Genomic DNA, 16,505 nt, shown 5'->3' with positions numbered 1-16,505 from the left:
CATACTATATTATAAAGGAAACATTTTTTCTTTCACAATGTTCATTTGAAACTTCCTTGAATTTTCAATTTCTTTCTAATAATAATTATAAGTTGGTTAATAAGGTTCAATAAATATCAAACCTAAAGTGTAATCATATATAAACTAAATGTTAATATTAAAATAATATCTTTACTTCTACATATTAAGTGATGTTTTTGAACTTTTAACATATTATGCTTAATTTATTATTTTTAATATATTTTTGGATGTAAACCATTATCATTTTAAAGATATAATTTTGGAACAATTTATATAAAATACATAAATTATTAATTTGAATATAACATTACATGGTCAACTTAAATATAAATTTTAGTTTATCTTAAACAAACCAAAGAATATTTTGTAAATAGTTAAAAGTGATTAATTGTAGTGCTTTTCTAATAATGATTATAAGTTGGTTAATAAGGTTAAATAAATATCAAACCTAAAGTATAATCATAAATATACTAAATTTCAATTTTAAAATAATATATTGATTTCTACTTATAAAGTTTTGTCTTTAACTTTTAACATATTATACTAAATTTATTAAATTTAATATGTTGTTGTATGTAAACCATTATCAGTTTAAAACTACAACTTTTTAACAGTTTGGACAAAATACTTAAATTGTTATTTTAAATATAACAATGTTAACTTAAATATAAATTTCAGTTCCATTTAAAAAACCAAAGAATATTTTGTAAATAATTAAAAGTGATAAATTGTAGTGATAAATGCAAAAGACTAAATTGTAATATACTATAATAATTTAATGTTATCATTTTTTTTACTAAATTGTAATCTCAGTCTAACTAAAATATATCATAAATATATTTTTATAATCATTAAAAGTTTCAAATAAGTAGCATAAAATAACTTACAATAACTATAGTTAAAAATAACTATATATAAATGATTATATTGTTACCTTTAAAATCAAAAAACAATGTTTGATGTTTTAATTAATTATAATGATAGAAATTAAAATATTAAGTAAATAAATTTTAAAAAATTAATTAACAATAACAACAACTATAAATAACATTAAATCATATATTATATTTAATTTTATTCATGAGTAATTTACAGGTAGAAGTCATTCAAACGATTGAGATTATGCAGTTATAATAGATGTATATATTATCATATATTCAAAATAATCAATATATTATATCAATTTATTATATAAAATTTAACAACAACGTTATTGCTATATTAAAAAAAACATATATTTGTAAAGACTTCAACTATATTGGTGTTTCTACGCAATGAACGGGCATTCGCCTAGTAACTATATATAAGATAAATTACGTAGAAAAACTAAGGTGAAAGGTAGGGATAGAAGAGAAAAAAAATGAAAAAGAGAAATTAGGGTTTTAGGGGAATTTGGAATTTTGCTTTTAAAACATTTTTTTATTTTTTTATTTTTTGAAAAGCGAACAAGTTAAGAAATGTTTACATAAATAAAACGCATTTTTTAAAATAATTTTTCTATAAACTTCATAAAAGAATTTTGATAAAATATGTAGAACCTAACTTTTTGAAATGTTTTTGGTTGTTTGATCCCAAAAACTATTACAATACCCTCATTTAACCTATACCCACCCAACATTTTTTTAAAAACAACTTATTGAAAAAACTAATCCAAACACTTTTAAAAAAAATTCATTGTGCAAAAGTCATAAGTCAACAAGAATCTACCTTCATAAATAAAAATCTTTTTGACACATGTCTCTTTCTCAAAACTTTTGCCACATGTCATTATGTTAGATTTTTTGAATTATTTAAATTTCACATGTCATTATATGGTATTTTTATTTTTTGTTATTAATAAAAAATAATCAATTTCACTAATTAATGCATCTATTATATATGTAAATTATTCATTGTAATAAATGTGTAGATCAACACTATAATTATTGAAATATTTATTATTTAACATAAATATATTTTTATTAAAATTTCACATGTCATTATGTGGTATTTTTTTATTAATAAAAAGTTAATTAATTCCACTAATTAATATATCTATTATATATGCAAAATATTCATTGTAGTAAATATGTAAATCAACACAATAATTATTGAAACATTTATTATTTAACATAACAATATTTTTTTTCTCCAAAAAAATAAATACAATAGTAAACAAGTTGTGTTTTTTGAACACTACAAACATTTATTATAATTTTTTTTATTACACGAATAAAACTAATGAAATGTTATAAATAATATTGTTAAAATGAGATATAATAACTTTAGTGGTGGGTCTAAGATTTTAAATTTTTTGTAGCTAATTCGCTTTTAATATTGTTAGAATTTGAGATGATATAGACATGAGTAAAAGTTTATCGTTGGCCAATTATTATATACGGGTCTATCTATAATATCTATGTTTAAAATATGTCATGGTTTTTTTATTAATATAGATCAACTTATTTACTTATTCATTTTATCATTTGTATTTATGTAAAAATATTTACTTTAAAAAATATTTAATGTTTACACACTGTTATTAAACTTTTATTTTTAATAAACTCGTGTAGTAGACGGGTCTCACACCTAGTTTTTAACAAAAAAAAAATTAAGGTTCAAAAAGCAATCCCTAACACCCCCTTAGTGTGGCATTAAAATAAGTATGATACAGACGAGTTGATGTATGGGATGATTTTATGCAAACAAACTATTTATTTTGGTTGTAAATGATATTTAATTTATTTTTTTGTATATTCAAGTCTATAAACATTTAATGTCCTTCTAAATTAAGTATTGGCTAGATTTTCAGGTCATTAAGGTAGCGTTTGTTAGGTGTACACAAGATAAAACGGAACAAACTTTTGTTAGAGTAGTGTTTAGCAAGGATAGAACTAGGACACGGTAGAACTTTGACCAAGTCCAGTGGGACTAAATCTTTAAAATTTTAGTCTCATCTAAAACCATGGAACACAATAGGACAATATGTATATTGACCAACAAAAAAATGATCGATCTTCTACTATGTCCCACATCTATAATCATTTTTAGGCCTTTATAGGATTGGGTTGGATAGCCTTTTTGTGGTTAGGTGTTAGGATAAAAAGCCAAGTAACTTGAGGTAAAGGTTATGAACATTTGACTCTTTTGCGGCATCAGGTTGAATAGTCTGTCGTGATTAGGAGTTAGGCTGAGAAGCCAAACAACTCGAGATAAAGGTTATGAACCCTTGAACTTTTTGCTAGACGGGGTTGAATAGCCTTCCATGGTTAGGATTTGTACTGAGAAGCCAAGCAAATCAATGTAAAGGTTATGAACTTTTGAGCCTTTTAGCTTGCCATGATTGGGAGTTGGGATGAGAAGTCAAGCAACTCAAGGTAAAGTGTAACATCCCGACTCTCAGGTATAATATTTATATATTTTATTTTGGGATTGAGTGAGTGACTCGACGAGTTGTGTGCCCGAATCGTCGAGTAGGGTTGGTTTGGTCACGTGGGTTTAATGATCAACTCGACGAGTCAGAGAGCCGACTCGCCGAGTTGGCGATGTGTGAGGAAACCCTAAATCCTCAGGTTTGTGTCCTATTTAAAGGGCCTTAAGCCCTCATTTCCGCCTCACCAGCCACCTTACATCCTTGAGAAAAACCCTAATCATCCACTTGAGCTAGAGAGTGAGAGAGAAGCTAATCTTGTGATTATTAGTGCACTTTTGAAGGAGAAGTGGAGAGCATCAAAGCTTGGATAAAGATGAGGCTTTGGATCTAGAGGTTCATCAGGGTTTTCCTTCAATTGGAGGTAAAAAGATGCTAACTTGATCATTTCCTTATGAGATCTTGGTTTATGGAGTTTCTAGGATTTTCTCCCATCCTTTTTGTATCATTGAGTCCCTTGAGCATGATTTGAGGTTGAAACCTCAGATCTGGATTGTGGGAGGTCTTGTGAGTCTAAAGACCCAAACTTTATTGAGCTAGAGACAAGATCTTGTGCATCTAACCCTTGTTGGAGCTTGTATTGGCACTATGGAGCAAATATGCCATGCATGGACGTAAAGATCGAAGCTTTACGTGACATTCGAGCCTTAGGAGTCTAGATCTAGAGTTTGGAGTGGTGGATCTGCCTTAAAACGTTTGAATGAGAATATAGACTGAATGGACTCGACAAGTTGGCTAGGGTTTCCCTCGATGAGTCTGGACAAAGGTAACTCGGCGAGTTGATGAGACAACTCGACGAGTTAATTTGGGTTTTCGTGATGTTCTGAGGAACAATGGGGACTCGGCGAGTCACATAACTGCACTCAGCGTGTCGGGTCAACATGGCAATTGACTCGAGTGTTGACTTTAGGGTTTGGTCAAGGCAGGGATTATGGGGACCATACAGGGGTAAAATGGTCTTTTACCCATCCCAGGAGTTAGAGAGGGACTATCATGAGTTTATTTAGAGTTGTGATCTTTAAGTGTTAATTAGATATGTTTATTACATGTAGGAGGGGGTTAGACTATTCGAGGGGTATTCAGGTTCCTTGCTTGCTTACGAGGCAAGTCTTCTCACTATACTTACCTAGAGTGGTAACATTTGTGTGATTGGAGGGTCTTATGTGCTTATATTGAGTATTGTGATATCCTGCATTATGTCTTTGTGATTTATGTTGTGTATTGTTCTGAGCTTACCGAGTTAGGACCGGAGGGTCCATCCGAGTTGTGGGACCGGAGGGTTCTACTGAGACACATTGACCAGAGGGTCTTATCTGAGTATAGCCATGAGAGGCTGATCTAGGCTATCCTAAGATTTGCTCAATCCCATCAAACCAGATCTCAAATCAATCATAACAGGTTGCCTTTAAGCATGCAAATTATACACATAACAAGATCAAATAGACTTTTGCATAATAGATTCTACCATGGGACCACAACCAGACAAGGAACAGGAAATAAGGCCAAATCAATCATTCTAAGGCTATAAGCTCCTAACCGTATACAATTTTTAAAGCATACACATATCAAAATCCACCCGACTATCATAATCAAAATATCAGTATAACATGGCTAACATATTATCAAAATCCACCCGACTTTTGATTTTTGAAAGCAATTTTACCATTTCCTTAGTTTGAATCCTAACACACATGAGAGTGTGCCTGAATTCCTCAAACCAAGGCTCTGATACCAACTTGTAACGACCCAAATTTCCGAACAAAATTTTCATTTTTAATCAATCAAACATCCCCATAAAATGTGAAATATCAATGACAATTGTTTTCAAATCCATAACATCAACATTTTATTTCAAATATCAGAGTGTCTCATCAAATCAAATGTCGAAGAGTGCATGTCGTGCCATCAAGCCTTGCCCTTGCCCTTAGGCTCAGAAGTACATGAAACAAATCAAAAAATTGTAAGCTAATGCGTAGTGAGTTCCCCAGAGCATACCCCACAAAGCCCACATAATCACATATACCATATTAGCTATAAAAGCTACATAAACCACATAAGTCATGCATACAACATGTAGGGATGTCGTGGGCTCCCCCAGGGTCTTACTCCAGGATGTCATGGGCTCCCCACATGGGCTTACACCTATGTGTCATGGGCTCCCCCATGATCTTTAATAAGATAGGCATGGGCTCCCCACATGGTCTTACATCCAAGTGTCATGGGCTCCACGTATGCTGGGCGTACAACCACTTGGGATAAACCCTAATTTTTAGGGGTTGGGCCCTATTTAAACACCTTAAGTTGCTATTGGACCTTCATATGACCAGCCTCCACCTCTCCAAAACATGAGAACAAAACCCTAATTGCCATTTGAGTGTTTTGAGCTTGGGAGTGACATTTGAGGATTGTTTTGGTGATCTTAAAGGAAAGAGAGCTCTTGGAAGTTGCATTAGTGTAGTTGAAGCTTGTGGATCCATAACCATCACCAACTTAGAAAGCCTTTGGAGGTATAAAGCTCTTAACTTCACGGATCTTTATGATAGATCTAGTTTAGGGCTTTGTTTTGGTATATTTTGGCCCCATGATTCCTCATTGTGAGTTTAAGCCACTCCAGGAGCTATGAATGCTAGATCTTAGCCTCTCTAAGGTTCCTTGTGCATAAAAATGCTATCTTGATGTGTTATATAGGACCATGCATGAGTTCGAGCTCTTATTATGGGTCCTAATGGTAAAAAACGAGTATTGGGTCCCATTGAGTCATGCAAAACTGTAAAGTTGCCAACTTTACGTGATAGGACCTTAGAATGATGTGGATCTGAAGTTTGGACGTTAGGAACTTAAGTGGTTAAGTCAAAAATTAAGAATTAGCCCTCTGGCTAGTATGTTGGGCATACTTTCTAGGACGTCGGGCATAATAGGTCAAACGCCAGTTTTTTCGAGTCAACACTCATATGTTACACATATGAGGAAGTACGCAGGGCGTACGCTGTGAATTGGGATTTTATTGTTATGGGCCCTTTTGGTCTTGGACTTCTTTTGGGCTTTAGGCCTTAGCTGGATTTTGGGATTTGTATTTGTTGGGCCTTAGTTGGACTTTAGGTTTATGGGTTAGGCCATTTTTGGGCCTTGGGCCACTATATTTTTATTGGGCCAAGTTAGTTAGGCCCAATAAGGGAAAAGGTAAATTAGTCTTTTCCTAGAGGTTGAGGATGATTTCCCGAAACAACAGTCCGAGCATTTATCTGATTTTTCAACAGTTTGAGGTGAGTCTTCTCTCAGCGTTTAGCGGGTCGAAGGCACCAATGTCAACCCATGGATTATGGTTATCTATATGATAGTTGTTTGTGTGACCTTGCATGTGTATATGTATTGTATGTATGTCAGGCAGGGCTTGATGGGTGTGTTCGGCGAGGCCCATCACATGATACAGACAGATCTATTCCGAGCGGGGCTTGATATCGGGCGGGGCCCGATGGCTGCCGAGCATGGACCATTGTATGTATGGTATAATGTATTTTGGGGGACTCACTAAGCATCGTGCTCATGGTTTTCCGTTTATGTTTCAGGTACTTCCAGATTGAAGGGGAAGATCTCGGGGTGATTTCATCGCACACACCATGATTTCCGCCTTATTTGACTTTTATGTATTGGGATGATTAATTGACATACTCTGATTTTCCTTTATGGTTTTATGAACACGTTTGGTTGATGGTTTTATTATTATGAAAACGAAATTTTTGGTTTTAAATTTTGGGACGTTACATTTACACCACCATGTTTGATAGTCCCCACTAACCAACATGCAATCATCAATGTGACATCTAGTCAAGTGCATAGTGAAATTCCATAACGAATATAATCCCCACCAATACGTATCAGGATAATCAACAACTTGAACACCCTGTAACACCTCCAGCATCCTCTGAAGTTGCTCTTCTTCCGTCCTTACCCTAGTTGACCTTATCCATGTCTAATTCCAAATGTCATTATAAAACCGATCAGACACAAAACAATCAAGACTAATATTAAGTATGTATAAATGGTCAAATCTAATAGCAAAAGGTTGATGACCAACCCAAATATCCTTCCAGAACATAATGGAATTTCGCTTTCACATTTTTTTGTAAAGTGGATAACGAAATAACAACTGTATCATGCATCTTTTGAATAGATCGTAATAGTTTTTCCCAAACACCATTCGTAACTATCTCCATTAACGACATCCAAACCCACGGTACCTCCATGTATAGCTTGTATAAGCTTAACCCAAACAGTCTCATTTTCATTAAAAAAAAACGCCAACACCATATAAAGCATTATTAAAAGCCGAGAAGCTACCGATTGAAAAACCGTCGTTGATCCCATCTAATCCAAGCAATTCGGCGTTTAGGCAATTTGGCGTCTAGGACCATCATCACCCAAAAAAAAATCTACGAAGATTCTCTAAATCTGTAAAACTCTGGTTGGAGTTTTGAAAACCGACATGTAATAAATGCTTATACTTCCAAGTATCGACTTAATCATTGTAAGTCCCCCCATGCATTAATCATTGTAAGTCTCCCCCATGCAGACAAACATTTTACCTTCCAAATCGATAAGCACTTCTTAAACTTTTCAATAACAGGCTTCGAGGTAGACTTTTTACTTATACTTGATCCAATAGGAAGACCAAGATAAGTAAATTGTAATTTCCCGCAACTACACCCATTGGATTTGGCAACTCGTTGGACATCCGATCACTCGACATTAACCCTATAAAAATGTGATTTATTCATATTTATTTTTAAATCTGATATCATATAAAACTCACGAAGAATCTGACAGATATTACTGATTTGCACTTGATCCTACTCTATAAGAAAAACAACATCATCTGCATATAGTAAATATGATAAACGAAACGCTGGTACTCCCACATAAATGCCCTGAATCATCTTTCTTTACACTGCGTCTTCTATTGCAACATGAAGACCTTCCATAGCTAATATTAAAAGAAATGGTGATAAAGGATCTCATTGTCTTAGTCCTCTATGTAGCGAGAAATCCAAAGTGGGACTTCTATTTACAAGAATAGAGGCCCGAGCAGATATTAAAGAAATTGGGCGAAAATATTTTACAAATAGATGATTTTGCAAGTTCGGAATTAACGTTATAAATGACGCACTACACCCGTGAGGTATAACTCCTTTGAGAAAAAACCCTTTCACGTACGTAACTATATCATCAGCTAATACCGACCAATAACGTTTAATGAATGTAAACGAGAAGCCATCCGGGTCTGGAGCTTTATCTCCTGCACACAACCATGTTGCATTCTTTATGTCCTTGAAAATAATCTCAGTTTATATGGACATTCGGTTCTCATTTGAAAGACTTGTGAAGCGATTGTTAGCAGTCCCAATATCACCTCTACGATGAAGTTGATATTTTTCCTTACAAAAATTATAAAAAATTTCCTTCACCGGATCTCAACACCAATTCCCTTCAAACATGATACCTTTAATTGCTTGTTTCCGTCTCCTCCATCTCAACATACCATGAAAAAGTTTTGAGTTTTCGTCCCATTCAACGTCCCAACAAATTCTAGATTTTTGAGCGATATCCATCATTTGACGACATTCAAGATCTTCTAACTTTTTTAGAAGATTTATTCTTAATGCCACTAGACCACTCTCATTATTACATTATACCACTATTCGTTTAAGTTTTTACTAAAATGAGCTGTGTAGTTATGTTAATCGATTTATTATATTATGCCACTCTTAATCTCTTATAGTTTAAGTTTTTACTTTTTGGCACTCAGCCTATCAATATCTTAATACTTGTATAATCAGCCAATTACTATTTTCTTGTAATCCATTTTCTAATGCCATATTTTAAAAATACTTATTTCTTAGGTGATTATGGTTATTTTATAATGCAAAAACTGCAAAAAATGTATTTGTTTTATTGTTTTAGTATGTATTTGTAAATAAATAACAATCAAGGTATCACATCATGTAAAGCATAAATTAGATCTAGGTATTTTCATATGAGCCATGACATGCTAAAAATTATAAGATTTTTTATGTAATATTTAACTCGTAATTATAAATAGAACATGTGTATGCTTTTTGAAGCGATTCCAACTTCCAAATCAAGACGAGGTAGGAGGTTCTTATGTGGTGAAAATAAAAAGTTGCTCAAGCTTGCAAGGATATAAACCGACACGTTTTTTGAATAATTTGGCTATATATTGTGGAGGCATTACTACACAAAAGAATCATTAGATCTTATGCATGAAACATTTTTTTAATAAAATCAACGACATGCGAGACAATTATTAAATTCATGTTTTTTTGGTTGGCATAGACTTCAAATTAAAAAAAAAAAATAAAAAAATAAAAAAATAAAAAATATTTGTGAAGACATGGTTCTTTTTCATGCGAATGACTAAGTCACATAACCATAAAAAATGTTTTTTGGCCATGAATTTAGAAACATAACATATTTTATTTATCATCTTGCTTTTTTGCATACTTTTTTGGGTACTCTTTAGGCTAAACGGTATATACGTGAAGATTCTTATGTTATAGCTGATGTGGCATTGCTACGTCATAGTAGCACCATCCCCATTGCTAGTAAGAATGTACGGGGTGTGGAGTGGGGTAATGGCTGGTTAAGGAGCTTTACAAGGGAGAGAGAATAAATTATCAGTTTCTCTCTTTCCCCCATTTTTCTCTTCTTCTTGTGTAAATATTAACTTAGAAAATGATAGAATGATTTTGTGATGAGGTGGTCAGTTTCAATCTTTGATCATACCTAATGACTTTACTATTACCAATGGAAACAAAAATATGTTGATGATTCTTTAATAAATATAATTTTGAAAATTCTATCAAAATTACATATATAATTAACATGGTTACATTGTATGTGTATATAATATTAGGTGTGAGACTCATGTATTACATGAGTTCATTTAAAAGAAAATTTAAATATAAAATTTAAAATATTTGAGAAGTTGAAATTTATAAAAAAAAAAAGTAAGAAACATATTAAATTATAAAAATTAAAGTGTTTTTTTCAATTTACACAAATAATTTAAATAAATAAGTAAAAGAAATTAATAAAACTTAAATTTAGCAATTTTGAAATTAGAAGGAAAGTCCATTAATGAAATTGATATGCATTTATTATTAGATTTAAATAATATGTGGAATTTAATAAAAATAGAAAAACCATAATAAAAATTAATCTAAAATAACCATAAAATTACATGTGACAAAATGAGTAAGAATATGACATGTGACAAAAAAATCTTTATTTATTAGGGATATATATATATATATATATATATATATATATATATATATATATATATATATATATATATTATACCCCTAGGCAACATATATAATGATTTTGCCAATCATATTATATACTTACCACTATCAATTAATATGTCATAGTAGTGATCAATTGGTATAAAATATATTGAAATGAAATTGATCAAAGACATATCCAAACAAAAAAAAACCACACTCTATCTAATCCACGGTATGTTCCATATCCTTACACCAGTATAAAAAAAAACCATAAATGTCATTACTGTAGAAAAATAAATTTTTAAATGATGATTTAAAAAAAAATGAAGAAATTGAACTGATATGAAATTTAATTAAGGGCCATAAATGTCAATCTTGTAAGAAGGAGCGGTTAGAAAGCAAGTGAGAGAAAAGCCAGGGTTATTACGAGCATACATATATACTATACACCACCACTATAGTAGAGTGCAGTTTCGTTCTGGTTGCCCTTGCAAACAAACAAACACCTCATTTTATACTAACTTTTAATCTCTCTCTCTCTCTCTCTCTCTCTCTCTCTCTCTCTCTCATATGATCAACCATGTTTACACTTCGTCACTCCAGGTATGCAAAGATACTATTTTCTCACTCGCTGCTCCATGTACATGCCCCTTGATTCTTACTCTTTTCAATTTGGTACAAGTTCTTAGGGCTTTTGATTTCAATTCGAGAATGATGGTACATTATCTTTTCGTTTGGTAAATCTAGTGTTTTTTGCGTACTTGGATTTCAATGTAGAAGAATACCCAATTGCCAAAACTCGATTTTGAAACTCAATTTGGCTGTACCTTTTGATTATTTGAAAATGGTGTATCTTGCTGTATATGTGCTTGTGTTTTTGCACAACAGCTCCGATCTCCACATTAGGTAGCCTTACAATTTGGGGTACCTGATTTGGGATCCAAAAAATGTTACAGATTGCATTTAAATATAGAAAATATATCTTCCTGTTTTAATTGATTCTGATTTCATACTACTCATTATAGTTTTACTCCAAATTGGATCTTGATTTGTGTTAGATTCACCTAATTTGATGAAGATATCGTTTTTCCAGCGCAGACGTGCTAAGAAAATCAGAAGTTTTCTGATCTCATATCATTTCCATTTTTATTAAAATCTTCATTATTAAGACTCATATCTATTTATAACCTTGATTTTGTAATATGATTCTATTAATAAAGCGTAAACCCACAATCGTAATGTAGTGCTTCGTATGCTTCTTCAATTGCATATAATGTGATATATTGTTTTGCAGGTTTAATTAACATTTAACACCCTTTCTACTCTCAAATCCCAATCCGCTTTTTTCCCCCAAAATCTCCACCAATGAGTTCCCGATTCCCGTCGCATCAACTGAACAATGGTTTATACGTATCAGGGCGGCCGGAGCCACCAAAAGAAAAAGCGCCGCCAATGTCCTCCACCGCCGTCCCCTACACCGGCGGTGACATAAAAAAATCCGGCGAACTCGGAAAGATGTTCGATGTCGACCATGGCAGTTCCAGGCCAAGAAAATCCGGCCATTTAGCCAATCCTCCATTAAGAACAGGATCCATGGGTGGTGGTGGTGGTGGTGGTGGTGGAAACACCAACAGAATGAGTTCATTATCGGGAAATGTCCCCGGAGCATCTTTAAAAAAAACAAGCTCCGGCCCATTAAACAAACATGGAGAACCGATAAGAAAATCATCCGGGCCACAGGGCGTAGGGTTGACCGGGTTGACTTCTGCCTCCAGGCAAAATTCCGGTCCTCTCCCTCCGGTTCTCCCTGCCACCGGGCTGTTGACTTCCGGGCCGATTTTGTCCGGCCCGCTTAACTCATCGGGTGGGCCCCGGAAGTCATCGGGCCCATTGGATGTTTCAGGGTCGATTAAGTCAAGGAGCACATCAATGGTTAAGAATCAAGCTGTTACTCATTTGAGCCAGGATGATGGACATTCATTCTTTAGGAGTTTTCCAAAGTTGGTTTTTTGGTCGATTGTTTTGCTGTTTGTGATGGGGTTTATTGCTGCAGTTTTTATACTTGCAGCTGTTGGTAATCCGATTCTTTTGGTGGTTGTTGTTGTTCTTTTTGCTATTGTGAGTTTGGGTTTTGCATGGAATGCTTGTTTTGGTAGAAAAGCTGTTATTAAGTTTATTTCTGAGTATCCGGATGCTGAGCTTAGAACTGCAAAAGATGGACAGTTTGTCAAGGTTTCTGGGGTATGCCTCTCTCTCTCTCTCTCTCACACACACACACATAATTATCTATGTATGCGTGTGTTATATAACACATGCATGCATACATGATACATACACTCTACATTTGTTATTTTGGTATATTTTACTTTAGGGTTAAATGCAAGAAATAGAAATGTTGATTTGTTTATTATAGCATCCTACATTCATGTGTTCTTATTACAAGTTACAAAATTGTTCATTGAGAAATCTACAGAATATAGGAACATTATTTGAATACAAACAGTTTTCATTCCTATAATTGGGGATATTTTTGAATGAATAATGTCCTAATATAGGAAATTTGAAAGTACAGTGCTATAATTGGGTAGATTTTCCAAAGTTCATGGCTTAATAAGAAAATAAATTGAAAGTACAATGTCATAATAAGAAAATGAAAGTAGGATGCTATAATACAGGAATAAATGAAAATATATCGTTGTTTTTCACGTTTAGTTGTTTATCAACAACACACATATGTTCAACATTTGTTGTTAGTTTTGTAATTTTCGCTTCTGGAGAACTTATGATGTCTATGCTTTCAACAACATGCATACGCAGATTTATTTGTCTTATTTTGGTATTTTTACTTTACATATCATACTTTATTAATGTATGATATCCATCCATGCATGCCTTATGTTGAAAAAAATATTGGTAATTTAACTTCTATAAATAGACTTCAATGATGTAAGTTGTAAGCTTATAATTTCATATATACATGATATGCGTATTCCGTTACTGTAGTATGTTAATATTTCTAGTCTTCTAAATACCATAAATATTAGGTAATCATAAAATTAGGTAATTTTTAACACTAAATAAGTTCAACCTAATTGTTTCCGTCACGAAGAATACACTAAATATGGGAAACTAATCATGATTCTTTTTCCAATAAAATTTGCTAAATGTATTCGTGTTATGGAACTAAATAATAGGGTTCGAACAATACAAATATTTGTTTTGCTTAGACTTCCGATTTAGCATACATTGCATCATTCCTACATGTGTCGATTAAATATAGTATCTTCGTTTTTTTATATTTATATATTCTTGAAATGCATTTTGACACCAACATAAAGATGCTTTTTCATGATTAAGAAAATCTTGATTTGTTGAAGGTTGTTACATGTGGAAATGTTCCTTTGGAGTCATCATTTCAAAGGGTTCCTAGATGTGTTTATACATCCACAAGTTTATATGAATACCGAGGCTGGGATTCAAAAGCTGCCAACTCCACACATCGTCGCTTCACATGGGGTCTCCGATCCATGGAGGTTAGTTAGTAAGGGTCAAAATAGTCATTTTTAGATTTTCTTAAAAGCAAAATACTTAAAATGTAATAGCTCAATAGCTAAATTTAATCACTATAGAACATGGTTAAGTAGCTAAAATAAGCATATAGCTGTTTTTCCATAGTGTAAAAAATTTTGATTTTAATCTTTTGTGAATATATATGCAGAGGCATGTGGTGGATTTTTATATATCTGATTTCCAATCCGGATTAAGGGCATTAGTGAAGACTGGTTATGGGGCCCGAGTGACTCCATATGTGGAGGAATCTTCTGTTATTGATATCGATCAATCCAACAAAGATATGTCCCCACAATTCATAAGATGGTTGGCTGAAAGAAACCTCTCGAGTGATGATCGTGTAATGCGACTCAAAGAAGGGTATGAAACCCTAATCTCTACTTTATGTAACCTTCAATTTATTTATTAATATTTCGTTACGTTTTTTATATGATGTCAGAGATTAGGTGGGTAACATGTCAAAATGGGTGAATTCTTAGGGTAGGTCAAAAGGGTCACTTAGGTAGGGTTGACCTGCCAACACTTTTTTTGTCCATCTTTTATATTTTATTAGGGTTTTAGTATAATGTGTGAGTTGGGTAAAAGGTCGAAATGGTTACTTTCTTAAATCTTATGTCATGTCAAAAGGGGTCAGTTGGGTAGGTTGACCTGCCAACACTTTCTTTGTCCATTTTTTTTTTATTTCATTAATAATTAAATATCAAATATGATAATTCAAACTATTTGTTAAAGTACTGATCGAAATCAATTTCATTATTCCTTTTTTATCAAAAGACCAAAATTGCTAAATCAATTTCATGTAACATAGGTACATTAAAGAAGGAAGCAGTGTGAGCGTGATGGGAGTTGTCCAAAGAAACGATAATGTATTAATGATAGTGCCTCCACCCGATCCAATTCCAACTGGATGCCTATGGAATAGATGCATGCTTCCTTCAAGCCTAGATGGGGTCATTTTGAGATGTGAAGACTCCTCAAATCATGATGTGATTCCTGTGTAAGTCAAGTTTGAGCTAAAGATGATAGGTGTATAGTCTGGTTTTTGTTTCACTTTCACTTCACCCCATGATCTTGTTTGGGAGTGTGTTTTGTTAATGGTGTTGTGTGATTATGGAGCTTTTGGGGGAAACTTGATACTTGAAGGAGTTTTACAATTTTCTTGGTTTTTTTTTTCATGAGAAATGTTTGAAGAATTTGAGATTTTGATGGTATTATATGGTTCACATTTATTATGCCATGTTATTTTTTGTTTGCATGAGCAAGAAAAAGGTTTTGGGCGAGAGTTTTGATTATAATGTGGATTGGTCGATTGGATTGCTTGGGGCATCTGGTTTGTTTTTTTACATAAAAGATTTATTAATGATATGTCTTGATTTTTTAAGTGTATATGTTTTTTTTTAATAATTTAGGAAGAACCATCTAATTGAGAAAATTGAGAAAATCAAGGAAATAAGGTTATTTTCATATAATTAAGTCGGGGTTAATCTAAAAAAAAAACTTATATTTTGTGTTTTTTTTATTAAACTTCAAATTTATTTTTTGTCTGAAATAACCTTGTATATATATATTTTTTGAATCTGACCATTTTAGTCGTTTTTTTTTCAAAAATATTGTAAAATATGAGGGTTTTTTTGAGAAAAACTGAAAGAGTTGAGGGTTTGTTTGGAAGCATTTAGAAAATTGAAAGTTTTTTTGGAAAAAAAAAATACAAAGATGAGGGGTGTTTTGGAAAATTGAAAAAAAATACAGATAAAAAATAAATTATAAATTTGAGGTTTAATCCGAGAAAATACAATAAAAAGTCACTTTTGAGATTAACCATTAAGTCATGTAATACTAATTTTTGTTAATTTCTGCTCTTTTTTCTTAAATTACTTCTTCAAGTTTATTTATTTAAATAATGGTTAATCAATACACCGTTTAAAAAAAAACAGAACAATATTATTTTTTTATGCACCCTTCATATCTTGGGAGTTGTCATCAACCATTGTTTCCTTTATGGAATTTGGTTGGCAATTAACCGAATTCTCGTGTCTCCTGGAGGGTTTTTTTTGTCTTTGTTTTCTCGTCATTGTTAGTTGACCCTTTATACAAAAGAAGTTGACTGGGGATCAACAACGGAGTGATAACTTAGATTATATAAAACCATAATGAGACGTTCATTACGTTTGGGATTACTTTTTAAAAGCTGGTGTGTT

At 32.6% G+C, this 16,505-nt stretch overlaps 1 protein-coding gene across 2 annotated transcripts; it reads left to right on the top strand.

The window, feature by feature from the left end:
* The first annotated feature begins 11,207 nt into the window (after window positions 1–11,207).
* On the top strand, window positions 11,208–15,544 carry LOC111913977 (uncharacterized membrane protein At1g16860). Of its 2 annotated transcripts, none has more exons than XM_023909707.2 (5): window positions 11,208–11,340; window positions 12,032–12,978; window positions 14,115–14,270; window positions 14,456–14,667; window positions 15,116–15,544. In XM_023909707.2, exons 2-5 carry the CDS (start codon window positions 12,103–12,105, stop codon window positions 15,306–15,308), a joined length of 1,437 nt encoding a protein of 478 aa, XP_023765475.1. In that variant the 5' UTR covers window positions 11,208–11,340; window positions 12,032–12,102; the 3' UTR covers window positions 15,309–15,544. The 2 variants fall into 2 exon arrangements, with proteins under 2 accessions (XP_023765475.1, XP_023765476.1); XM_023909708.2 differs by having other exon boundaries at window positions 11,217–11,454.
* The last annotated feature ends 961 nt before the right edge of the window (window positions 15,545–16,505 follow it).

Source organism: Lactuca sativa, chromosome 7 (assembly GCF_002870075.4).
Source record: "Lactuca sativa cultivar Salinas chromosome 7, Lsat_Salinas_v11, whole genome shotgun sequence".
In the NCBI taxonomy this organism is placed as follows: domain Eukaryota; kingdom Viridiplantae; phylum Streptophyta; class Magnoliopsida; order Asterales; family Asteraceae; genus Lactuca; species Lactuca sativa.
This window is presented reverse-complemented; position numbering and strand designations above follow the sequence as displayed.

What these genes read in the sequence shown, in the direction of transcription:
- LOC111913977 (XM_023909707.2), top strand. Translation starts at nt 12,103, where the DNA reads ATGAGTTCCCGATTCCCGTCGCATCAACTGAACAATGGTTTATACGTA. An exon ending in AGTTTGTCAAGGTTTCTGGG is followed by an intron (nt 12,979 to 14,114) that starts GTATGCCTCTCT and finishes GATTTGTTGAAG; the next exon opens with GTTGTTACATGTGGAAATGT. An exon ending in GTAATGCGACTCAAAGAAGG is followed by an intron (nt 14,668 to 15,115) that starts GTATGAAACCCT and finishes CATGTAACATAG; the next exon opens with GTACATTAAAGAAGGAAGCA.